This window comes from Marmota monax, unplaced genomic scaffold (genome assembly GCF_021218885.2).
Source record: "Marmota monax isolate L192 unplaced genomic scaffold, Marmota_monax_Labrador192_F-V1.1 WCK01_AAM20220418_F8-fsc00193, whole genome shotgun sequence".
Classification (NCBI taxonomy): domain Eukaryota; kingdom Metazoa; phylum Chordata; class Mammalia; order Rodentia; family Sciuridae; genus Marmota; species Marmota monax.
The window spans coordinates 4028482-4054266 of record NW_026695203.1 but is presented as its reverse complement, the minus strand read 5'-3'; the positions used below and the strand labels follow the sequence as shown (position 1 = coordinate 4054266).

General features: G+C 55.6%; 2 protein-coding genes across 4 annotated transcripts in view; one reads left to right on the top strand and one right to left on the bottom strand.

Moving 5' to 3' along the window:
* Window positions 1-10: 10 nt before the first annotated feature.
* On the top strand, window positions 11-15718 carry Wdr86 (WD repeat domain 86). Its single transcript, XM_046429808.2, has 6 exons — window positions 11-609; window positions 7895-8036; window positions 10594-11014; window positions 12589-12724; window positions 14864-14967; window positions 15152-15718. The coding sequence occupies exons 1-6, from the start codon at window positions 447-449 to the stop codon at window positions 15326-15328; spliced, it is 1143 nt and encodes a 380-aa protein (XP_046285764.1). The 5' UTR covers window positions 11-446; the 3' UTR covers window positions 15329-15718.
* Window positions 15719-17573: 1855 nt separating this feature from the next.
* Nub1 (negative regulator of ubiquitin like proteins 1) overlaps window positions 17574-25785 on the bottom strand; it is a 31514-nt gene continuing 23302 nt past the window's right edge. For all 3 annotated transcript variants that reach the window (XM_046429805.2, XM_058574345.1, XM_046429806.2), the window contains exons 12-15: window positions 22284-22430; window positions 19860-19949; window positions 19079-19256; window positions 17574-18918 (exon numbers count right to left, since the gene is read on the bottom strand). In XM_046429805.2, the coding sequence (XP_046285761.1) occupies window positions 18740-18918; window positions 19079-19256; window positions 19860-19949; window positions 22284-22430 (594 nt within the window). In that variant the 3' untranslated portion in view covers window positions 17574-18739. The remainder of the gene's footprint in view (window positions 18919-19078; window positions 19257-19859; window positions 19950-22283; window positions 22431-25785) is intronic.

Genomic DNA, 25785 nt, shown 5'->3' with positions numbered 1-25785 from the left:
CCGCGCTCGGCCGCCCACTCCGGGGCACGGCGCGGGCCGGGAGGGCGCGCGGGGCGCCGGGCACTCGGCTTCCCGGGTTCCTCCGCCCGCAGCTGCCGAGAGGCGGGGGCCTCCCTCGCACCGCGAGTCCCTGCTGCCCCGCCGGCTGGGCGGGGTGGGATCTTCGGATTCCGGAGAGAGAGGGGCGGTTTGTGTCCACGCACCTGGGACTCCATCGGGGGGTCCATCGTGCGCCTCAGCACAGTCTCCTGCCGAAGGCCGGTGGGCGGCGGGGACGCTGGGCCCCTGACCTGACCCCGCGGCGCCGCGAGCCCCCGCAGAAGTCGGGCGCCCGGGACCCCGCGATGGCCGCGGGCGGATACGGCCCCACGGAGCCGCTGCGTGGACGCCGGAGCGCCCCTCCCTAGCGGAGCCAGCTGCTCCTAGTCCCCGGCCCCGCCGGCGGGATGGGGGGCGGCGGGTCGTCCCTGAGGGTCTGCACGGATCACCGCGGGGGCATCAACTGGCTGAGCCTGAGCCCGGATGGGCAGCGCCTGCTGACCGGCAGCGAGGACGGCACGGCCAGGCTCTGGAGTACTGCGGACGGCCGGTGCTGCGCGCTCCTGCAAGGTAGACCCGACGGCGGCGCGCCCGCGACCCCTGCCTGCCTTCTTAGCCGCCCGCCCCCAGCCCCAGACCGTGGGTCTCAGCAAGTTCGTTCTCAGACCCCTTCCTCAAAAAGTCCGGCCCAGCCCATCGTCTCACTTACTTGAAGGAGCGCTCCTCCGGGCCCAGCGCCCGACTCGTGAGCGCCGGACCGGGCGGGAGGAGATGCTGGGGTGGGACGGGTGCGGGTGGGGCCCGGTGGGCAGAGGGGCGCCCGCCGCGCCGGCAAGATGACTTGTCCGCTGGCTGCTTGAAATCATTACCTTTCCAACACTATCAGCAAACAAAAGAATTCGCACCTTTGCCCCTGCGAAGCAGATCTTTCCAGGTCGCTGGATGACCTGGTGACCTTTGGCCAACTTTTCCTATTTGGGGCCATTTTGGTAACAAAAGGGGTTTTGGGGGGGCCGGCTGCGGTGGTGTGCAGCTACAGTGCCATCTCCCCATTGTGTTAATTTGCCCAGGGCAGCTCAAGCAGTGGGGGTCGACTTGAAATTTGAACTCCTTCCCTGCGGCCACCCTGCAAAGCTCTCTAAGGCCTCTTTCCAGTTGCTGCAAAGGAAGGGTGAGGAGTGGGATTGGTCAGGGTGGTCGTTCAATCTGTTTGGCATTTTTGAGGAGGAGATGAAATATCAGGAGGCCTTCCCTTAGTGATGTAAACATAGTCCCATGCAACCACTGTGTGTGAGGTCCCACTCTACTCTGGCTGCCAGGCTGCTGCAGAGTTTGGGCAGTCCCCCTCGACAAACCTTCACAAGGCCTTAGACTTCCTGCACCAGGGGGTGTAGCTCTTTTTTTTTTTTTTTTTAATCACTGTGGACTTTTCTGCCATAATCAGCAAATCCTGGGTGGCCCCACCCAGCCCTTCCAGCTGAGATAGGATGTTAGCCTCCAAACTGGCTGATCCTGACACTGCTGTTTTCAAGTTAAAAACAAGTTAAGGTAGAGATTTCAAAGCCCAATAGGAATGAATTTGGGATCAACGGTTATTTGGGAGTTGGTATGGATAATGGAGAGATGGCCTCAAACACACACACAGACACACACACACACACACACACACTCCTCCCAAACAGAGGCACTCACCTGGAAATGGAAGAGCTGAGATCAGTCAGAAAATTTAAACCCAACTTGTATCTATCCCCAAATGTAAGACTCTTTGGAGGAGGTTTCAGAAATGCAGTCTCAGGCCTGGGCTCCAGTGACTCCCCGTGAGTAAAGCCCCAGAATGAGCATTTGTAACGGCCTTTCTGGTGGCCCTAATGCACAGCCAGCCTGGGGAGCCCTGCGGCCAGCGAGCCTTGTGTGAACTCCACTTGCTAGGTGGGCTTCTCCCCAGGTAAGCTCCAGTCTTCTCCAGGCTGGTTCTGGTCTGGTGGACACGGGCCTGTCCCAGGGCAGCTTTGTAGCCTCCAGGGCCCACCCTGTGCTTAGCTCTGTGCTGGGCATCTGGACCTTTGGCTTCACACCCACTTTGGTGGTCCCAGAGCTGCTTATCTACTTTCCATGAGGGGTGCCTGACCTGCCCCCATTGAGGGCCATCCCCACTGAAGCAGAGAACTGTTGAATTAAAGGACCGAGCCCATTCCTACAAGGGCTGATTTCACTCTTATTAAGGTTGATATTTCAAATTTTTTTTGAGGACAGAGGGGATGGAGTATCTTCATCTTGAGAAGTTACTTACTGATTCGACCCTCAAGAGTTACAGGAATGTAGTTCTTTTGTGTGCTCACCTACTAAAGCAAGGTCTTGTTCGCTCCTTCTTCCTGAAGGGTTTGTTTTGGTCTGGGTGAGAGACTAGTAGGATGTCTGGACATTTGTTTCATTCTTTAAGTCTTATAGATGCACGTCTGTGTGTCCTTTATTGTGTGGTTAGTCCTCACAGACTTATTTACCCCCACACAGAGCCCCTCAGTGATTTCCAGACTCTGTCCCATGGGGCGGGTGCTGTCTTCAACACCCCCAAGGTCCAGTGTGCTACCAGACTTGTCCCAGTCTCACGGCTGGCTCAGGGCAGAGAGGGCTTCTTCCTGCTGTGTGGCTGAACCTGTACTGGGGCACCACTGCAGGAGAAGTTGTGCCCAGGCTGGGTGGCAAGCCAGAGGGGCCCTGGTCCTTAGTGCTGCCTGCAGATCCAGGCATATCTTCAGTCCTGCCCGGGGCTAGCCCCTTGTGCAGCTCTAAGCTTATAGAAGCCTCCAAATTAAAACCTGTCAGTTGGTCGTGCCTGGATTTCTTGGGCAGAAGGTTAGGGTTGGTGACTGTGCCATGAGCATTTCCTCTGAAGATGGGCTTCTTGTTTTATTCTCAGCAGCGGAGGGTGGTCAGGGGACCAGAAGTTTTCAGTGTTCAGAGCTTGAGGATTTGGGATCAAGGAGTGGAATGGGCACAAAGAGCGAGGGCTGTTTTCTGTGGGATGGGGGCTTTTTGGGGTCATTGTCATTGCTCTTAGGGGCCCCAGAAGAGCTGCAGACCTGCAGAACTGGCTTGCTGGGCTCCCCTCATATGACCATGTTTACCTCTTTTTGTGTGTGTGTAGGAGGAATGTGGATTGAACCCAGGGGTGCTTTGTCACTGAGCTACTTCCCCAGCCCTTTCTATTTTTTATTTTGAGACAGGATCTCACTAAATTTCTTGGGGCCTCACTAAGTTTCTGAGGCTGGCGTTGAACTTGCCATCCTCCTGCCTTAGCTCTGGAGTTGCTAGGGTTACAGGCCTGCACCACCACACTCAGCTCACGTTCAACTCTTAATGGAACTGGGCTTTCCAATGCAGTTGATGAGCTTACAATGAAGAAGAAGGCTTAATTCTGTAAAGAGAATTGCTCGGACTGAAGTTATCCGTGGGCCCTCTCCTTTTCACTTTATACAGTGGGTGTCTACTTCTTGGGAGCACTTTGTTGGATCAAAGAGATGAACTGCATTTCCTAAAATGGCAGTACCTGTCCTGCGCTGTTCCTGCTGAGTAAGGGACTAAGCCTGTCATTTCCAGGCCACGAGGCTACTCCACACACTTCCTGCCATTCCCAGTGTGTTCCATGAGCCAGGGTCATGTTTGATGGGTTCAGGGGAAGAGGGTGCCTGGGCCTCAGGTAGAGCAGAAGCAAAGACACGAGGTGAGACTCCCAGAGGACCAGGGAAAGCAGAAGAGGTGGAATGGGCAGGAAGATGGCTGAGGAGATGAGGTGCACTTTTTCCCTTGTGCATACCATTCAGACATAATGTTTAGAAGGGCACGGGGGCTCGCTGGGAAGGCGCTCAAGCACAAACAACACCCGCTTTGCCTGGGTCAGGGAGAATTCCATCAGAACGCAGTCTGTCTGAGGTACAAGACCCGTGCTTAATTCATCCTTCAGTGCTCTGGAGACCACTGTCGGGGGTGGTGGGGCGCCCTGGGGGTGCCAGTTGAGGCAGAGAGGGAGGCAGGAGAGCCTGGGGGAGGTTGTGGGAGGGCCATGGCCTGGCTGCAGATTACATTGGGAGGAGTAGCCCTGCTGCACATGGGTGACCAGATGTGGGCAGCCTGGCCAGCAACTGGGGGCCTGGGGGCCTGAACCCACCACAGCAGTCCAGGAGGCCCAGGCTGCAGCCGTCCTGGGTCCCCAGCAGGGGTTGGCAGATGTACTACCAGTGGCTGTGTCAGTGTTCCTTTCAGCTGCAGCCCTGTGCCTCTGTGTTCAGCCTCACCCCAGAGGACATGAGACGCTATGGCTGTGTGAGTGGGGGCCTGGCCCCCAGGAGCAGGTAACTCAAGAGCGTCTAAGAGAAGGATGCTAGAGAGGCTGGGCACGGTGCAAGTACCAACAGGGCTGTTGCCTCCTCTTCTGCGGGGGCACAGTCGCCTCCAGACAGCTGTAGAGAGGACTTCTGCAAGGATGGGGTGACTTGGTTAGAGGAATACAGTCAGCCTGCGGGCCCTCTGGGTCAGGGCTAAGGAGAGCATCTCCTGTGCGAGGACCGTGGGTGTCTGAACCCATCTGGAAATGGAAGGATAGGACTTCCTTGAAGTCCACCACTCAAGGACAGGGACAGTTAACTCTGGCCAGTGGACAGGTGCCACAGACAGCTGGGTAATGTCAAGAGCACAGTGCCATCCCTATCTCCTGGTGGCTGCTGGAGTGGCAGGTTGCTTTGTTGTTTAGTGCTGGAATACTGAGGACAGAAGGCTTCCTTTCACACAGTCAGGGCACACGCCAGGTGGGGGTCCCCAGCCAGGCCCTCTGGGCTGCTTTCGCTGAGCAGGGAGAGAGCAGCTTGCCCCCAGACTCCTGTCAGCATGTGGGTGCTCAGGGAGGTGGGAAGGGCTGCTACCTTGGCAGAAAACCCTGGACCTTAGTGTGTTCTTTTGAACATAATAGCTGCATCTTATCTGCATTCTTCATCCTTCAAAAATATTTATTTTTAGCTTGGCGTTTTTGCTTATTCTGCGTAATTCCAACAGCTGAAGGCCAAGGCACTGAGGTCCCTGGTGGTATGATGGGCTCAGGATCTGGTGTGCATATTTTCCTCCTGCCCCCTGGGGTGACCCCACAGGCCTGGGTCTGTGGAATACTGGTCAAGGGGGTCAGGGCCGCACAGCAGAGTGGCGCCGCTGGGGGATGTGCTCAGCGCGTCCCAGGCCCCTCTGCTGGCAGGCTCTGACATGTGACCCAAACGGTGTGTTTTCAGATGTGGGGTGAGTGCTTGGAGGGGGCTTGTTCACAGCAGAGCCCTGACCACTGTGGCAGCCTCTGCTGGCGGAAGGCAGATGACCGAGGGCATTGGTCAGCCTGGCTCGGGTTCAGAGGATTTTTACATTGAAAACCTTAGAAGCTGGGCTGTAGCTCAGTGGTGGAGAGCCCCCGCCCTACAAAAACCCCAAAGGAAACAAGCACTTGGGCCCTTTCAGTCCCGTCTCCTCCCGTCTTCTTCGTGTGCATTTACGTATTTACGGATCTGCAGTCTGTGTTCTTGTCCCTTTTTTCCCTCCACCGTCGTAAGGCTGTCCCACACCTCAGGTCTGCGGCAGTCCTGGTCTGGTGGCTTGAGCGCAGGTGCCCTTGCTCACCAGCTGTGCTTGGCTCTCACCTGCTTTCCTGGGGTTCATTTGGACTCGCCCTGCCCTCTGCCTTCCTGTTGATGGGCCGGGAGCAGCTGGCACAATGCCTCAGCCTCCCTCTGGCCTCAGCTAGCTGTGTCCAGGGTCCTCAGGGGGCTGGTGTGTGCAGCACCTGGGTGACCTTGGTGTCCCTTGACTGCCCTCCCATTCTGGGGTGTTCCTGGCCCTCGGGGACCCTGAGGCTGGGGGCTGTACCCATCCCCCATGGTGGCAGCAGGAAGACTGGGACAATCTCGTCTTAGGGAAAGTTTGTTGACAGTCTGAAAGGACTTTATAAACTCTGTGGAGCTGGCAAGAGCCTCGCTGTGTTTGGCCAAACCCATTTTGCCCTCGACTTTTCGCCGATGTGTATTTTAAGGGAAACATTATCTGCCACTTCTTCAAGTGTTTCCTTAATTCCTACATTGTTTTCGGAGCAGCGTGGTGTGTGTGCTCCAAGAAGACTGGAAAACTTTTTTTTTTTTTCAAAAAAAATTCTGTTTCTTAGAACCCAGGAAGTTGACTTCTTCCAAAAGTAACTCAGCCTGTGCCCAGGACAAAAGAAAAGAAAAGAAAGAATGAGCTTAACAGCACCCTGAAGTCCCTGTCTGCCGGGCCCCAGCCATCTGAACGAGGTTTTAAAATATCATCAAACCATTCCGGGTCTTTGGCAGCCCTGGTTTGGTGGCTGTAGTTCCGTGGAGTAAAGATCGTGCCACTCACTAACCGCGTCTGGTTTATAAGTTTAATTTAATTTAAAATAAGATTTAAAAATTCTTAAAATGAGATCCTAATGTAATAAGTGCACCCCCCAAATACGTGAGTGCTTTAACTCCTTGGCTCCGCTGTGTGGGACCTTCCTTTGGTTCTGTTGGTTTTGGCCCCCGATTCCTCTCAGATGTCCTCGTTTTCAACAGCTGTTTTCCCCGGTGGAAGCACCTTACCTGAAGGACTAGCATCATCCTGGGCAAATCCCCCAAGGGCCCCAGGCCTGCTTGACAATGGCTCGGGCATGAACACAGGGGGTCATCACGCTACCTAGCAGGGGCCCCTGAGGGCCGGATGCAGGGCCAGCCCATGTCTGTCTGCTGTCCCTGACTCCATCTCCCCGTGTAGATCCTCTGGCCCTAGCACTCAGGCCTCTGCCCCGGGGAAGCTGGTTCAGCCACTGTCCCTGCTGAGCCCCTTGGCCACAGGCCTCACCCGATGACCTTCCTTCCGGGCTGGGGGTGCTCTTGGAAGGCTGGAGTGTGTCTTCTTCGTCCCCGTATTATGGCAGTGCCTTGGAGATTGTTGGTGCCTTGAACAGCTGCAGTTTATTCTTGCACGGTTCCTGAAGCCAGAATCCTGAAGTAAATGTCCCTGGGACAAATCAAGGAGTCAGCAGGCCATATGCCCTCTGAAACCTGTAGGGGACAATCTTTTCTTTGCCTCTTCCAGTGTCTGGTGAAGGCCGGCATTTCTGTGGCCACATAGGCTGCTTTCTCTGCCCCCACATGGCCTTCTTCTCTTTGGTGTGTCAAATCTCCTTCTCCCTCTTATTTTTTGGTGGGGGAGGGTACTAGAGATTGAACTCAGGGCACCCATCCACGGAGCCACACCCCCAGCTCTATTTTGTATTTTATTTAGAGACAGGGTCTCATTGAGTTGCTTAGCGTCTTGCTTTTTGCTGAGGCTGGCTTTGAACTTGCAATCCTCCTGTCTCAACCTCCCAAGCTGCTGGGATTACAGGCGTGCACCACTGCACCCAGCCCTCTCCCTCTCTTATAAGAATGCTTCTGACAGCATCTAGGGCCCACCCAGATTATCCAGGACAGCCTCCCCAAGTCAGTTCTCCAACTTAATCATATCTGCAAAGAACCTTTTCTGAGTCAGGTGACAGGTTCCAAGACGTGTGCAGCACCCAGCAACTTGGGGAGCCCAGGCTTACCACAGTATCTCTGCCTGAGTGTAGGAGGAAACCAACACGCAGCATCTGCTAGAGGCTGCCACTGAAACTCAGTCTGCACAGTGGTCTGTGGGGTGGACATTGATGCTGTTCCCATTTCAGGTGAGGGAATGGAGGCGTGGACAGGTGGGAGGACATAGCCAGGTCAGTGAGTGGAGAATGGCAGATCCTGTTCACTGGAAGAGAAGCAGGAGCTCCATCCGGGCCCTCTCCCCTCCTCTGCAGGACATGAGAGCTACGTCACCTTCTGCCAGCTGGAGGAGGAGGCTGCCTTCACCTGCAGCGCCGACTGCACCATCAGGAGGTGGGACGTGCTGACCGGGCAGTGCCTGCAGGTGTACCGAGGACACACGTCCATCGTGAACAGGTCAGCTTGGCCTGGGGGCTTGGGCTGAGTCTTGTTGGCCAGGCTGAGGGGGACAGAGTCATAGGGCCTGGCCCTTGGGGAACATAGGTTCTCTGGAGAACTCCGTGTGGACAGTAGCCCCAGCAAGGGAGACCCAAGACAGAGGTGCACCCTGGCCTGAGGGCTCTGCCCGGGGCCGTGCGGGGTCTGGAGGAGGAAGAGCACCACCAACACATTGCGTTGTCTGCCCCCACCCCGGAGCTGGGCACATGCCCACACCTGCTGGGTGCCAGGAGGGGTGTTGGAGCTCCAGTGTCCACAGATGGGGACAAGGAGGAAAGCGCTGAACTGATACTTGATGGTGGACCAAGGGTTGGGGGGGACATGCAGATTGTTCTGAAGAAGCAGTTGGGATGTTTTTGAGCCCCGCCTTTCTATTTGGCTGTGGAAAGTCTCCACCTTCCCTGCTCAAGTTTGACTTTTCCTTTCCTTATTGAACTTGGGTTGGAGCTGAGCAGGGGAAACTCCCCTGCTGATCAGATCAATTTGATACTATTTGCTTAACTTGTGATGGCCGCCCCAGGCTCCTGAGGTCATGCCTGATTCAGGGAGACTTGGCACCATGGCCCTCAGCCACGTGGGCAGGAGGGGCCCTGCCCGGGAGGGGCCCGGCAGGCACAGAGGAGAGGAGGTGCGCAGCCAGAGCGACCTGACCCAGGCCACTGCTCGGGCTTCTAGCAGCTGGTGGGAAAGAGGGGCAAGGCGGACGGTCCAGCTGCTCCGGACCTAGAGCCACGGTGGGAGCAGCTGGCCGCCAGGGTGTGCAGGCAGCATCCCTGAGGAGAAGGACCAGCCGGTGTGGCCGTGGGCAGCGGGCAGTGGGCGGGCCAATCTGGAGGCCCCGCGTGGGATGCCAGCCCTGCCTCCCGCACCACAGTGTTGTCCCCTCCTTCTCCTGAGGTGGGAGGCCGATCCACTGCTAAGAGAGGGAGGTGGCAGAGGAGAGGCTGGAGGGAGAACCCAGGTCTTGTCTTACAGCGAGGCTGGCTCTGAGCACTCTGTCCTGAGGAAGAAGATGTCATTGAAGAAATGTGTGGAGGCCATGCCCTCAGGGACCAGAGTGTGCTCGGGCTGCTGACTCAGAAGGAGCGCTAGACAGTGAGAGGTGGAAATTACACTCTGCCTGTTTAGTTTCCTGTGCGTGCATACAATGCACACAAGCACACACTTGTACTCAAGTACACAAGCATGCAGCACGCAGTCATATGGACACACAAACATGACCCAGCACATGCACTCCTATGCACACGTGCAGATATGCACGCACAGTGTGTACCCTGAAGACAGACACACACCACGTGCACAAACACCCACACCCCCACACTCACACCATTGTCCATCGGAGGCTGTGCTCAACCCACGGCTCAGGTCAATGCCTGTGTGATTAAGTAACTGTGCGTCCAGTGGGTGAGAGCCACGAGTGAGGACCTGGGATCCACTGCCTCCCATGTTTTCAGAGAATGGCCGTGTGTGAGCTTTGGGAACACTGACCCTTCCGTGGCCTGGCATCCCTCCCCGGTGCCAACTGGGGCAGGAATCGGCTACCCCGCCCCAGCTCCCCAAGGCCACCCCCTTCAGGTCCTGAGACAGGAAGAGTCCTGACCCCTGGCAGGTCCTGGTCCCACGCCTGCAGGGATGTGCCCCATTCGGACTAGAGGCAGGGCCTCAGGCCTTTGTGGCCTCCCTGGCGCACAGGGCTTAAAGCTGGAGTGTAAACAGGCCCTGTGAAGTTACGTGTGAAGTTCTGAACCAAAGACAAACGGTGTTTTTCTGGAAGGAATTTCTCAGCATTTAGCAAAATGACCATAAATCATGGCTGCTGCCTCCGGAGGCCTCCCCTCCTGTCCTGAGGCCAGCCAGGTCCACTGCATGAAAAGGCTCTCCTTGCTCCCCGGCCCTTTGTGTGCCAGGAAACCCATAAGGGCTGTGACCTGGAGCTTGCAGTGTCACCTGTATGGGGCCACTGTGACAGCTGACACAGGGGCCCACCCTGCCTGCTGCAGCTTGTCACCCTGGGCACCCTGCAGCCAGTGTCAGGGTGGACGTGTGGAATTCCTCAGCCGCCAGCCTCTCCAGAGCTCTCACTCTCCAGTGGCCCTGCAGCGAGGTGGCCAGCTGTCCTCTTAGTTCCTGACTTTAAATGGAAAGGCCTGTGTCCCCAGAAACCCTTCAGCTCTGGGCAAACTGGAAGGGTGGCACCCCACCTCCCGTCCCCATCTCCTACTCCCCTCTTTCATGACTGTGTGGAGCCGCGTGGAGAGTTGGAAGGGTCCAAGTCGGAGCCTTGGTCCCTGCTGTGGGTGGAGGCCAGGCCAGCAGGTGGCTCTGCGCAGGGAAGGGATCCGGTCAGGGGGCATCTCAGGGGGTCTTGGTGGCTTCCTGGAGTTGGGCTTTGAGCTGAACCTCGGCAGGTGAGGGTGTCGTCAGGCAGAGAGCAGGAGGCTGTCCAGCTGCAGTGCCAAGGCAGCCCGCCAGAGCCGTGGGCCTCCTGGCCCTGACCTTGACCCTCTTGCCCCAGGATCCTCGTTGCCAACAACCAACTCTTCAGCGGCTCCTACGACCGGACAGCTCGCGTCTGGACTGTGGACGAGGGGCAGGCGTCCCGGGAGCTCCGGGGCCACCGCAACTGCGTGCTCACGCTGGCCCACTCCAGCCCCTGGGAGGTCCCTGGCACACCCCGCCTGGAGGAGGCCGTGGCTGGGGGGCTCCTGGTGACCGGCAGCACGGACGGCACAGCCAAGGTGTGGCAGGTAGCCAGTGGCTGCTGCCACCAGACACTGCGGGGCCACACGGGCGCGGTGCTGTGCCTGGTTCTGGACGCGCCTGGCCGCACGGCCTTCACTGGCAGCACCGATGCCACCATCCGCGCCTGGGACATCCTGAGCGGGGAGCAGCTGCGCGTGTTCCGGGAACACCAGGGCTCTGTCATCTGTCTGGAGGTGAGACCCGCCTGGCCGCTGCCCACCCAGCTGCCAGGGAGGCCCTGCGTCCTCTGAGCTGCCCTGCTCCTGTGCTGGCCAGCTCGGGCGGCAGGAAGGTGCCATGGATGGGGGCTGGACGTGTGAGATCAGGGGTCGCAGGGCTGGTTCCTCTGAGGCCTCTCTCCCTGTTCTCAGTGTGGCTGCGTCCTGGTCTCTTACAGGACCAGTCCAATTGGATTAGGGTTCACCCTGATGACCCTTGGCCTTATTTTAACTTAAATCAACTCCTTAAAGACCCAACATCAAAATAAGTTCACATTCACAGGTTTGGGGGCCAGGGGCAAACCTCTCAACAAACCGCCAAGTTCTGAAGCTCAACCCTCAGCTTCTGACTGTGCTTGAGGGGTCTGGGCCAGACTTGGAGGGGCCCAGAGCAGGTGTCAGCTCTTGCCCCAAGAGCCACATGTGGTGACACACACCTGTAATCTCAGCAACTCAAGAGGCTAAGGCAAGAGAATCACAAGTTTGAGAATAGCCTTAGCAACTTAGAAAGACCTTGTCTCAAAATAAAAACTAAAAAGAGCTGGTAACAGGTGCCATGGTAGAAAGACCCTAAGTTAAATTCCCAGTACCTGCCAAGAGAGAGAGAGAGAGACATTTTGAAGATAGCTGGTATGTTAAGTTTTTCATTGCTATGACAAAACACCTGAGAAAATCACCTTAGGAGGAGGAAAGTTTTATTCTGATTCACAATTTCAGAAGTTTCAGTCCTTGGTCACTGGGCCATATTGCTTTGGACCTGTGGCAGCACAGTACAATATGGTGGGAGCATGTGGCAGAGGAGACTGCTTTCTTCGTGGCAGAGGAAGGGAAGAGAGAGAGGAGGAGCCAGTGTCCACCATCCCCTTCCAGGGCACGCGTGCAGAGACCTAACCTCCATCTACCAGGCCCCACCTTCTAAAGGTCCTACCACCGCCCAGCAGCACCACCAGCTGGGGACTAAACCTTGAACGTGTGGCCTTTGAGGGACACTGAAGAGCCATAGGGGAATGATCTCCTGCAGGCTGTGGCAGAGGTGCTGCTGCATCTGGGGTGAAGTGTTGGCCGCATGTTTAGACCAGCGCCAGGCTCCGTGTGCGCTGTGCCCCGTGTTTGTCCTCAGCGCCACCCTCTGAGGCAGGGATGATCTTTCCCAGGCACACGAGGGAAAGCAGGGGCTCCGAGTCACTTGTCCGGCCTCGTAAGGAGCAGAGGCAGATCTGAACCCAGGAGGGACCGTATCTAAGCAGGTGTGCGAGGAGTGTCTGGCCTGCTCAGGGCTGGAGGGGGACAGGCAACTGCAGAGGCCTTGCTGATTTTGGCTCAGGAGGTTAGAGCATGGTCTCCCCTCCGGGTCCAAAGCCCAGTGCACTCCCTGGGGCCTGGCCTTGCTCGGGGCCCAGCCAGCCGCCTCCCTTTCCCTCCTGCCCAGGGACCTCAGCAGGGCTGGGGCCTCTCTGGCCACGGCTTTGGTGGGTCCCCCCTCCCGGAGGCTCCCGCCAGTCCTGCGGAGGCCGGCGTGCCCGGCAGCTGACCTCCTGCTCCTCCTGCAGCTGGTGGACCGGCTCCTGTACTCGGGCAGCGCGGACAGGACTGCCAAGTGCTGGCTGGCACACGAGGGGGAGCACGTGTGCACCTTCCCAGCCCACAGACACAGCGTGAGCACCCTCAAGTACCACGCGGGCACCCGTAAGTGACCTGTCCCCGCACTGCCACGTGCCCCAGCTGGCGAGGCCCCCTGCGAGCTCCTCCTGCATTCCTCCTGGCTTGTCCCCTCTGCCTGTCTCTGCCTGCGTCATTTCCCCTCAGTGACTGGCCTTGGCTGTGGTGCCCAAAGCCAGCCACCCAGCCTTCCCCGTGCACCGGCTCCTCCAGTGGCTGCTGCTGCTTTTTCTTCTCCTTCTCCTTCTGTTTTTTTCAAAGAAATTCCAACACAGAATGGGGGACTCCTCACCTTCACAAGCATGTGGGGAGACTGCATGTTCAGAGGTCCTGGGGTCAAAGCATGTCTCAAGGACACATTCTAAGGCTTCAAGTGAGACAGCAACACTCCCTGAAACCCGCCAGATTCGAGGGCCCGTGGGCTTGGCCTCCCTTGGCCGTAGGTGTAACTGCAGATGAGAGGAAACACGGAAAATAGAGGTTTAAGTGAGGTAGCAATTATTCTTCTCTCGGGTAAGAGAGGCCGGCAGCCTTGGCTGGCGTGGGTGGCTCCACAGGGTCCTCAGCACCTCGATCCTTCTGTCAGCTGCTTCTTCATTCTTTGCACATGTCTTCTAGCTTTAATGAAGCATCATGTTCAAGATAGCTGCTGAAGCACCAGCCATCATGTCATGTTTTTGGTGGGAAGGAAGAAGAGGAGGGAGGAACAAAGGGGTGCATCTTCTGCAGCCAGCTACCGCCCTGCAGCTTTAACAGAAAGGATGGGATAGGCTGGGTGCTGTGTAATCCCAGTGACTTGGGAGGCTGAGGCTGGAAGATCACGAGTTTGAGAGTAGCCTTGGCAATGTAGCGAGACCCTCATCCACTTAGCAAGACCCTGTTTCAAAATAAAAATGGCTGGAGATGTGGCTCTGCAGTAAAGCACTCAAGTTCAGCCCCCAGTACCAAAAAAATAAAATAAAAGCCGGGACTAGGCGAGTGGAGGCAGGAAGGACGTGGACAAGAGACAGACGTCCCAACACCAGAGAGCCCCACAGAGGTGCACTTCGGTCAGGCTCTGGCTGCGGGTGAGCGGGAGGCACTGGACCTGCACCCTTGGAGGGATCCTGCTGCAGCACCTCTGGATACTGGGAGTCAACACCCCAAAGAGCCCCCTCGGCGGGTGGTCAGTGGGAGTGGCAGATAAAATGGCATGGGGCTCTTGCTTCCCAGGTGGCTCAGCCTCTCCAGGGCCCAGCAGCCCACAGTAGTTACCTGCTCCCGCCCAGACCCTGTTGGCTTGGTTCCTCCCCTGACCTGGTGCTTCCCAGCGTCTGCCTTACTGCCAGGGTCGCTCCTGGGGCGTCCAGCCTCCAGGCTGAATTCTCTGTGTGGCCCCCAACCAAAGGCATCACCTGGACCTAGTTAAAAATGGAGAGTCCCAGGTGCTACCTGCTACATCAGAAGCCTGGGACAGGCCCTCCAGGTGACGCTGCTGCTCCTTCAAGCTGGAGAACTGTGAGGCTAAGTTACACTGGAGGGAAACCCGAGAGGGAGCCAGACAGGCAGAGGCTTCTCCCGGCCAGGAGTCAGAGGAGCACGCGAGTGAGCCCAGAAGGCCGGGCGCTTCTCAGAAGGCAGACTGAGTACTGACTGGTCCCTGTGGGAGCAGGTGCGGGGTGGAGCAGGGGACAGAGTCTGCTGGCCGTGAGGACCATCCTGAGCACACCAGGCAGAGAGGCCAGCTTCACCAAAGGGCCCTGGGAGTGGGACCTTACCCTGGGAGGCCCTGATGAGGGACAGGGCCACTTGGGGGACAGCGAGGCCCACTTGAAGCCAAGGAGGGCGTGGCAGCCACCAGCCCTGCAGAGGCAGCTGCAGACGGGGAGGGGGAGGGGGTCTCCGCCCCTCGGGTCTGTAGAAGGAGCTCAGGTTCCTTTTGGAGGCTCTGCTGCTTCCCTCTAGAACCTTGGCCACCCTGTGAGGCAGGCCCCAGTACCAAAAAAATAAAATAAAAGCCGGGACTAGGTGAGTGGAGACAGGAAGGATGTGGGTAAGGGACAGATGCCCAACACCAGAGAACCCCAGAGAGGTGCGCCTTGGTCAGGCGCCTTGGTTAGCACCTGCCCCTGTGCTCTGGGAGAAGTTGGCAGCTGGGCACGACAGTGCGCTGCTGTGTGTCCACAGTATTCACGGGCAGTGGGGATGCCTGCGCCCGGGCCTTTGACGCGCAGTCGGGAGCGCTGCAGAGGGTGTTCCGGGGCCACAGCTTTGTCATCAACTGCCTGCAGGTAGGAGCCTCCCTGCCCAGCTCCTGGGGCCTCAGTAACTTGCTGGGGAGGGAGGGTGCTTGGGCCTGGCCAGACTGCCCCTGGGGACAAAGCAGAGGCCCTCCAGATGTGGTGGTTTTTGCCTGGTGTCCTGCCCTGTGTTTGGGGGAGTCCTGAGTCTGACAGCCCACCCGCCTGCCTGCAGGTGCATGGCCAGGTGCTCTACACTGTGTCCCATGATGGCACGCTGCGCCTCTGGGACATGCGTGGTCTCCGGGCCCCGCCACCCACGCCTCGCAGGCCAGCAGCCAAGCGCAGCCTGTCACGCCTGTTCAGCAACAAGGTGGCCTGTGCCCCGGACACACGGCTGCAGGCTGCCTGAGAACAGCAGGTGGTGCCCAAGCCCAGGCGCACGGAGGCAGGCCTTGGTCTCTGCTCCTGGACTTTCCCGAGCCTCAGCTGCAGGTGACGTGTTGGGATGAGGAGGTGTATACCTGCCCTGGGGGATGGCTCCCTTCCCCTGGGGGAGGCTCCTTTTTGTCCCTACCTCCTGAGCTAAGACCTTGTCATCTGGCCTCCTCTGAAACCCTCCCAACTCTTGAGGACTCCAGTCTGATGCCCCCAAGCTCTGGAAACTTCTAGAAACCTCGTATGGCTGGCCCCTTCCTGCTGAGAGGAAATGAGGACATTTCTACTTTGGCAAATTGTTCTGGCAAATTGTGTCCTGAGGACCCTCATGAAGAACTCAAATACACACCCTGTAAAGCTCGAAGCGTGAGTGTGTCCTGTTTTGAGCTCCACCACACACACCCAGCCTGGGCCACCTCCCCTGCCCGTGGTGAGGGGCTGCCAGCAGTACTGCTCCTGGGGAAGGGGCTGTGGGAAAGGCCAGGGCACAGGACGGCTCTTCAGCCTCTCCAGCTGACAGCAGGTGCCACTGCTTTGGAGTGCCCATCGTCTTCTGGCCTGAATCCATGGGGGGGTCTTCCCACAGCTCTTACCCCTTGGTGGTGCCTAGTGTAGGGAGAGCAGCTGCAGGTGACAGTGTCTGTCATTAAGAGCGCAGCATCTCGCTATGGGCACCTCCCTGCTCAGTGCACAGGTGCTGCCCGGCAAAGTCTGCCGTGCCACAGGCCGCACCAGCTCTCCAAGATGGCCAGGCCTGAGGGGGACCCCCCACAGGGACAAGGGCAGTGAGGCACATCCGTGATGATGCTCCAGGTCAAACCTGCAAATCCCAGGAACCAGAGCCTCCCCAGCCCCCAGTAAGTCAGGCTTCTTGATGACCAGTAGTCAAGCAGGAGACCTCAGAATGGGGCCAGTGCTGTTCTCTGGGTGGGCTTGAACACACATGTCCACTCTGGGAGCCATCAGGACTGAAATGAAGTTTCAGGAAGCACAGGCAGAGAACCACTGTGAGTCCCCACCAGGTAGCGCCGGAGGGAGCAAGTCCCAGGCTGGCACTGATGTCCCCAGCTCCAACATGCAGAGACACAGAGTGTGCAGTCTGTCAGATGCTCTGAAAAAAGGGAGGAACCAGAACCAGATACAGCAGTGTATCCCAGTGGTAAGCGCTTGCCCTGCCCCTGTGAGGCCCTGGGTTTGATACCAACACTGCCACAAGAACCAAAAATCAGGTGTTCGCCTTTGATCAATCGATTCAGTTGGCTGAGGGGAGGACAAAACAGGGCATCTGGGCAGGAAAATAGGGACAGGGTGTGGTGGTATTACCAGGGCCAAAGGCAGACAGAATCTGACAAGTGGTCAGCATCAAGGACACCTGGCCAGGTCCAGCACGTCACTGCACTGCACAGCCTCAGGCTGACCTCCCCATCTGCGCTGCGCTGCGCTGCCCTAGGTCCCCTACCCACCTGGTGTTCACCTCTGGCCAGCCCCTACCCACCTTTCTGGGCTGACTGGCCTCGGCAATCCTTAGACCCTCACTCTTTTCCCACACACGCCTCCTGGTGGGTCCAGAACCCTCTCCAGCCCACAAACACACCACACTCAGCCTGCCACCCTGGCTGGGATCTCACCTGACCAGGCCTGCAATGTTCTCCTTTCTGCTGACCCTTCAAGGAGAGCCCTCCCAGAACCACTCGGTAGCAGGCCTCTGTCCCTCCAGCCTCACTTCCACTCTTGCAGCCACTGCCCAGCGAGGCCCAGGTTGGGTCTCAGCTGCTGGCTGCTTCTGCAGTGCTGGCCACCTCGGAGCAGGCTTCCTGCAGCTCTCTTGTGACACACAACAAAACCAGGGCCGGCTTTCCCATCCGCATTAAAACAGGAAGCCAGAAGCCACAACTGGGACCAAATCCTCAGCTGGTGGCCGCTCCCCACATAAGCCCTGCAGGTCCACTTCACACCCCTGGCTGAGGGCTGCTCCCTCGCATCAGCACAGCTCTGCCTTTCACGAGACCATGGCTGCGGGGGGTCAGACCCAGGGCTGTGTGCATGCTGGCAAGGGCACCCCACTGAGCAACACCCCAGCTCGCCACTGCTTCTGAGCACAGCTTTCCATTCCTCACAACACTTGCAATGGAAACGAAAACCCAGGTCACCAGGACCCTCTCAACAGGTAAAACCCAGAGCGCGCAGAATTTCCTGCAGTAAGGCTGACAACTCCCGAGTGTATTTTCCACTGTTTATTTCCATCAGTACCATTCATTGAAAGAGAAAGACAAGATTCCCACGTTCCAAACCAGACTGCAGTGCAGCCTCCGCAGTCAGACCTGATGGCAGCATGTGGCCCATTCTGCCCGTCAGAGTGTTCTGGCTGCTTTTAGAAGGGTCTTAGGGAACATGCCTGGCACTTGATCCACTCCCCACCTGGCAGCTGCCAGCTGCACCCTGGGTGCCGGGTGTTCCCCTAGCACACACTCCAGATGAACGCGGCATGGCGAGAAGTTATTAAAGCCGACAGAAGGCTGACCACACAGCTTGAGGGAGTCTTCTGTCATAAGCTACAACAAAGATCCCCACCAAAATCTTGGGAAAATATTTCTAAATCTCTGATAGGTCTCTTGGCTAACAGTGAGTTTCCTATGACAGCAGAGTCTATAAATGTTAATTAAAAATAAGTTGCTTTGGTTAGCATTTAAAACTTTCCCATTTAATAAAAGATTTTTTATGAGGAATTTTGAATACATAAAGTCTGATTTTCAGCTTTGAATTTCAAGTGCGAGAGCACAAAACACTGACATTTCAGGATAAAGGCGTCTGCCACAATTTCATCTGGCTACTGCAGCCCATGCCTCATTTTTATGCCCCACAGCACTTGGAACGGAGATGTAAAGGCTGACCGTGGGGCAGGAGGGACGGTGGTGTGGGAGCACGTGGGGGGAGCAGGGCCCACACCGTGGCTGGGAGGCCACAGCTTCAGCAGCAGGCACAGCAAAAAGCTGCCCAGGAGGCAGGTGACAGGAAGAGGAGACAGGTCTGGTCACACTCCCTGCCGCTCCCCTTCCCCCGAGACCTTCCTGGGACACCCTCTTCTCCAGCAGCAAGCCTGCTTCCTACTGGGTGAAAAATCAAGCAAAGGGCAGAGTTAGGGTGCACACCTGAAGGCAGAGGGGAAAGCAGAGCAGGCTGCGGAGCCAGGCAGTGTCTTCCCCATGACCAGCCTCTGGCCCCCGCAGGCCTTGCCTATGAGGGTCCCCAGCTGCCCCTCCTGTACCCAGAGGAGGAAGCACGCTTGCAGCAAAATCAGATGAAAAGCAAGAACAAAAGGAAGACCTGCAGGAGACTTTTCATAATGACAGAATTTATAAGCAGAAACTTAGTACTTCTTTGTTCACTAGTTTTTCTTCGCTGCTGACTTTATATTTTCTACGTAGGACAAGTACTCTGCAATAATAATCTCTTCATCTTCCAGAGTCGAGTCAAGGTAATCCTCCTCGTGCTCAGGAATGTCTTCCAGTATCTCATTGACAGCCTCTGTCTCCATGTCCTCGTCTGTCGAGGCGCTGGAGGTCCCTACAGTAAGACACACAGTGAGGGACCGCGCCAAGGCCCCTGTGACACACTTCCTGCCGGCCACCCTGTCCCGGGAACATCCTCCTCAGTCTCCAGGTCAGCCTCTCCCTCAGGCCCATGCCTGGGGTGTCTGCTCTCCTGGTGTTCAGACCTGACCCACCTGTGGAATCCGAAGGGGACGTGGATGGGGTGGATGAGGAGTCCTCCCCTGAGAGCTGCAGGTCGGGAGGAAGGATCCCTCCGTGGTGAGCGAGGGTCTGAGCCGCCAGCTGGACGTTGCCCCTGAACACCTTCAGCGCGACCCCGGCCGCGACTGTGTCAAAGCCCATGTATACCAGCTAGGGGACAGAAAAAGGCCACGGCATGTCATGCTCACATGCTGCATGGACTGTCACACCCACGCTCATCTGTGGTGCGCAGCATGCACCCTGCCCTCCTGACAAGTCACCCTTCAGCCTAGCATGCACGAGGCCACCAGGAAAGGGTCGTGGACGACCTTGGTGCAATGGGTTGTGTGGCCACCTCAGGGCTGGGAGCAAAGTGTTGTGCAAACTCAGGCACAGGTGTCACGAGCTCAGCGGCCACCAGGCGTGGGGCACTTTAACTTGTGGGGCAAGTATGGCTGGAGTCGTCACTTGTCACAAGGTGGATGGACTCCACAGGACAAAGGGACGTCCTTTTGGTCATACGCAGAGAACTGGGGAGGATGTAAACAGTGATATGTGGAAAAAAGAGGCAAGCTAGAGGAAGACGGCCTGCGAGGCTTTCCAATTTTTCCTGCTGCACGTGCTGGCGGCCCTCCCTCGCAGGTCCTGCCTGGAGCCTGGAAACCTGGGCAGCAGCACAGCTTGCCCTGTCCTGCCGCCACCCTGCCCTCCCCAGCCAGCCCACCTGAGGGACCCGGGGCGCCAGAGCTGGGGGCGCAAAGGCCAGTCACTCACTTGGTCAATGCTTTCCTGGGAAGGGCTTTCTCGGCTACTGGTTTCAGAATCTGAATCTTTTAACCACATCTGAGGGTTACTGAGGAGAATCTGAAAGCACAGGGACACCGTGACTCACCACAACTGCCCACGGGGCCAGGGCACAGCACCCACAGTGCACCAGCAGACAGCCCAGGTCTGTCTGCTTGTAGCACAGACAGACCACCTGGGACACTGTGGTGGGCCATGCGAAGGTGCCATAAAGCCAGGAAAGGGGCCCAACCCAGGTTGGGGACCAAGCTGTGTTTGCAGAAGGCTCCAGTCAAATGTCACCTCAGACTTGAGGTTTGAAGGGGAGCAAAAGTGACCAGGAAAAAAGCTCCCTTCTCCCCTGTGAGCAAGACGTGCAGAGTGGAGAGCTGGAGGAGGCAGTCCAGGAGGGCACACGGTTCCGCCAGAGCGCAGCTCTGGGCAGAGGCCACAGAAGGAAGTGAACAGAAGGCTGCTGAGCAGGCCTCCTCGCCTCTGAAGGCACCACGCCCTCCTGACCTGAAGGAGGCACTAGTAGCTCAGTGCTGCATGGATTGTCAAATCCACGCTCATCTGTGGTACGCAGCATGCATCCTGCCCTCCTGACAAGTCACCCTTCAGCCTAGCATACATGAGGCCACCAGGAAAGGGTCATGGACAATCTTGATGCAATGGATCGTGCGGCACTGGGGATAGAACCCAGCATGTAACCACTGAGTTACATCCCAGATCGCTTTGTTTTATTTGTTTTTTTGAGACAAGTCTTGCCAAGTTGCTGAGGCTGGCTTTGAACTTGCCATCCTCCTACGTAGCTGGGATCATAGGCATACACCACCACCCCCAGCCAGAAGTCGTGTTTGGACCCTTGACTTCACACATTAACTGTTAACCTTAAGACCCTCTGGGCAATTTGCCATCTAGCATAAAATACTTCAAGAGTGGCTAAATGGATTTATGAACTATGTTATTAAAAACTATTTTTAGCCCCATCAGTTCCTTCATATAGTCAGATTTTCCTGCCTTTTACAGTTCTCTGATATATAAGAAAACTCAAACTAGAGCACTGGAGATAGTTCAGTGGTTGAGCACTTGCCTAGCATGTACCAGGCCCTGGTTTAACTCCCAGCACTGCCCCAAAACAATCAAAATCAAACTTGATATTCAAATAATGTTTTTTAATTTAAGAATGTTAATAAAAATCCTGCCCTATGGGGCCTTCTCAGGCACAGGGCAAATACAGAAGGTGAGACAGGGTGGGCTCCTGTGGCCTCCTTAGCCAGCCCAGCAGATGAGGTGGCACCTGGCCACTGACCATTGGTCTAGCCCCTTCTCTAGCCCTACCCCCAACACTGCCCTGTCCCCACCCAGACAACAGGCACCTCCTTCTGCCTGGCTCCTGCCCCAGCCCATGCACCATGTGTGGTCCTCATCCTGTGTGTTCTGACTGCTGCTGGTCTGTGGGTATCCCCAGGGCAGTGGTCTCCCACTTTGAGCTCCTGGGATGTAATACAGCCCCGGCCCTACTGAGAACCTCTTGAACAGACTGGAGGGGCTGGACCTGGATGAAGTTACTACTGGTGTGTGGCTTTAAGGAGTTCTGTAAAAAGCTCCTTTGCATCAGGTGCAGTGGCCACACCTATACCAGCTGCTCAAGAGGCTGAGGCAGGAGAGTCTCAAGTTTAAAGCCAGCCTCAGCAACTTAACAAGAGCGTCTCAAAAAATAGCTCAATAGTAAGAGCACCTCAGCTGGGCACGGTGGTGCACGCCTCAGGAGGCTGAGGCAAGAGGATTGTGAGATCAAAGCCTCAGCAAAAGCGAGGCACTAGTAGCTCAGTGAGATCCTGACTCTAAATAAAATATAAAATAGGGCTGGGGATGTGGCTCAATCCCTGGTAATCCACCACCACAAAAAAAAAAAAAAAAAATAGTAAGAGAACCTCTGGGTTCAATCCAACAGTACTACAAAGAACAAAAAGAAAGAAAGGAAGGAAGAAAATCCCCTTTGCCAATGAGTACTACCTATCAGATAAAATAAGTCAAGTAAAAATTTAATTTAAAAAATTATAGTAAAACTTGTATCATTCTTTTCTGTTTTGAAATTAGGAAGTTATGCCATTGACATCAAACTCTCTGCTGCTAACAGAAACCCCACTTGGAGTACTGGCCTGCGGACTGCCCACGTAAACATTCGCCACACTCCTGAGCCAGCAGGCCTCAGCGGAGAGGGAGCCTGGACCCATCCTTCTGGCTCTGCCACTCTGCTGATGACACAGAAAGCCAACCCTAGGTGCAAAGCAGCAATTAGGAAGGCGGCTCAGGAGTGAGCTCGATGGCCCGGGGAAGCACGCTGCAGAGTGCAGGAAGCGGGGCTGGCGGGACAGCAGGAAAGGGCAGCGCATCCCAGGGAGGGGTCACCTTCAGAGCCTCGTCCAGGTTCCCGCCGGCCTGATGGAGGGCGTGCTTGGCTGCATGTGTGGGGTAGCCCATCCCCTTCAAAAAGTTGATGCTCTCCAGGCGACGCCTCTTCTTCTCTTTCTCCTCTTTCCTGATTTGGGCCAGTTCCTTGGAGAAAACAGCAAGTCCCACTAAGCTAGAGGCTGAGATTTCACAGAAAGCAAAATCCATGCTCTGCTGGGTTCTTGAGGTCAAAAGGTGAATAACCAAACAAAAAAGAAGGAGGGGCTCTCTCTACCTACCCTGGACTGGTCAAAAGCAGCAGAGCCAGGGCAGGGAGCTTGGGGAGCTGCTGCAGAGGCAGGGAGGAGGAGCCTCCCAAGCCCAACACTGCATCAAGAACCTGGCAAGCACTCAGGTTCAGAGGCTGCCAGAGACAGGTGGCACACCTCTTCCAGAGGAGGACAGAGGAGCTTCGGCACCGGGAGGAGCACGTAATGATCACCCAGGGAGCCATTCCTCCTGGATGATGCCAATATCACTGACCCACCTTCAGGATGCTCAAGGGGACAATGGCCATGTAACCCTGCTTTTTGGAAGAGCTTGCTGTTGCTGTGCAGGAGCTGGCTGCAGGGATTGTCTTGTCCCTTCTCCCAGCACCTGGCCTCAACTGGGAGAATTCTATCACTGACCCATAAAAACTTCATTTAAGGGGCTGGGGATATGGCTCAGTTGGTAGAGTGTGTGCCTCACATGCACAAGGCCATGGGTTCAATCCCCAGCACCAAAACAAACAAACAGACAAAAAAAAAAAACATACAAAAAAAAAAAAAAAGCATTTAAGAAGGAGTTTTTGTTTTTTAATTTAAATTTTTTCCAGTACTGGGGATTGAACCCAAGGGAGTACAGTACCACTGAGCTACATCCACAGCCCTTTTTATTTTTTTGAGACAGGGTCTTACTAAGTTGCTAAGGCTGGCCTTGAACTTTTGGTCCTCCTATCTCAGCCTCCCATATCACTGGGATTACAGGTGTGAGGCATCACACCTGGCAAGGAAAGGGAATTTTAATTGCTTCAAAATACAAGTCTGGGGCTGGGAATGTAGCTCAGTGGTACAGTGCCTACCTAATATGCATGAGGCTCTGGGTTTGATCTCCAGCACTATGAAAGACATAAAAATTCAAACAAACAAAAAGAGGTTTGAAAACCACTAATTTGATTCAACCTCATCACTCTGTCAACAAGGACACAGAAACTTTCAAGATGCTGAGTGATGGTGCCAAGGTCACAATGACCCATGGCAGTGAGCACAGGGAAAGCAGTCCAAGATCCACTCCTGCCTTTGGGGCTGAACCCAGCTCCAAGCACTCCTCTTCCTTCATCCTGAAGCAGCAGAATGACCTCATCTCTTAGGAAATACCACAAATTTTAGGTGGCACCAACATTTCCCTCGGGTGTCAGAAGGAAGACCAAGTGGAATGGGTGGCTGCTGAGCTACTTCTGGAGACAGAGGCTAACTTTTGTTCCTAACACAGGAGAACCTCTAGTCAGCTCCCTGGAGTATGCACGACACAAACTCTTACCTCTGCCTCAGCTGTGATGCACCTGTCCCCACCCTCCTGATGTCTGCTAAATGCCCTGGGTGTCCAGTCCTAATGACTTCTGCACATCATAGTGGGCTTCATCGCCTCACCTGTGGACTCAAAGCCTGCAGGGGCTCCCTTCTCCCCTATCAGCCCACAGCTCCTTATTCCTATCTCCCTGGGCCCTACAAAGGCCTCTGAGCTGACCTTGCCCTGCGACTGTGTGCAACCACACAGCCAGCAAGGTTCCAGCATGCCGCCACTTTATTTTGTTCACACCCCCCACGCCAGAGGCCTTTACCTAGCCGCATCCTCTGCTTCCAATTACAGCTTCCTCCATTTATATTCTAGAAGGCAAAGAAATATGCACAACATGCATGCACAAAAACCCTGCCAGCAGTGAGGAGCCTAACCAGAGTTCCTAACCCAGAACTGCAAACAAGCTGGGGCCTCAAGGACACTCCTGCAATCACAAATGCCGTGTCAGGTTTATTTTAACCACATAACCAAACATGAGAAAATTACACTATTCTGGAACATTCCTCTATACCTTAGCAGGAGTGACAATGAGTATTGCACTGAAATACTCTGTACACACACCTTCTGTAAGAGTTGGGTTCTGAAGTCAGGCTGAAGGACAGGCCTGGTAAAACAGGCTGTGGGACCTCCTAGGTAGAATTCTCCCAGTTGAGGACCATGTTGTACAAGAAAATACATACTTTTAAGAACTACCCATGATGTAGAGCCTCAGGAACTGAGGGGGCAGTCTTACCTTGCACTTGAGCTCCGGTTCTGTGGGGCACTGTGTTTGTCTTTCCAGTATCCATTCTACCCCTCCCTAGGATATGGGGGGCTGACCCAGCTCCCCAGGTCGGCTCTGAATGGTCTACGTCAATATCTGCTGCCACAGGCCTAAGCCCATAAGGTCTCACAGTCCCCTGGCCTCTGTGAGTGGCCAGTCTGTGAGGTGCTTAGGACTTCCAGGATAGCACAGAGGGGAGGCAGACAGACCATGTCCTTGGCAACACGGATAGGCCACTGAATCAACTAACCCTGAGACCATCCCTCTCTGGGCTTTACAGTAGAGCAGGCCAATAAACCCCACCAACTTCCTTTTCCATGAGGACAGTCTCGATTTTTTTGTGTTGTTGCTTTTAACCATAAGCACCCCAACTACAACATCCACCAAGGGGAAGGGTGAGCAGGCGCAACTGCTCCATGTGTGCTGGTGTTTCTCTGCGTTTCAAGGGCTGAAACTTATCAGCACTCTACTTTATTTAAAAGTCAGTCTCTGAGCCAGAGTTCACACTGCAAAATGAGAATTATTCATCCCTGGCCTCACAGGTGGTCAGAGGCAGAACTTAATGACATTACTGTGAAAATGTTTTGTGAATTATAAAGTATTATACAATAATATTTTTCAAATGACCTCATTTTAAAATACTGGCTTTCCAAATACTAAAGAAATCTTTTCCACAATGAAGTAAAAGAAAAGTAATAAATGCATTGTCACAAATATCTGCTTTTCTTTTCTGTTTTGGTCCTGAAGACTGAACCCAGGGGTGCTCTACCACTGAGCACCATCCTCAGTCCTTTTATTTTCATTTTGAGACAGGGTCTCACAAGTTGCTCCTCCTGCCTCAGTCAGGTCTGGGAGGCCAGGAAAGGCCGCCGTGCCCAGCAATGTCTGCTTCTCTGTCAGTACTAAGTTGGACCACATGCAAACATGCAGAGCCATGCTTTTTAGTCACTGCTTTTACCCATCACTGATGTCCACAGCAAAACTGGTGGACCATGACTGATGGTAACACTCGTGTCATGAAAGAGAAACCCAAAACAGCCCTTTTGACTGGCTCTCATGTAATCTGACCCATGAATCCACTCCCACCCTGGAGCCAGGCAGGCCAATGACAGTTGGCTTTCCTGCCCATTCCCACAG

What these genes read in the sequence shown, in the direction of transcription:
- Wdr86 (XM_046429808.2), top strand. Translation starts at nt 447, where the DNA reads ATGGGGGGCGGCGGGTCGTCCCTGAGGGTCTGCACGGATCACCGCGGG. An exon ending in GCTCTGTCATCTGTCTGGAG is followed by an intron (nt 11,015 to 12,588) that starts GTGAGACCCGCC and finishes CTCCTCCTGCAG; the next exon opens with CTGGTGGACCGGCTCCTGTA. An exon ending in TTGTCATCAACTGCCTGCAG is followed by an intron (nt 14,968 to 15,151) that starts GTAGGAGCCTCC and finishes GCCTGCCTGCAG; the next exon opens with GTGCATGGCCAGGTGCTCTA.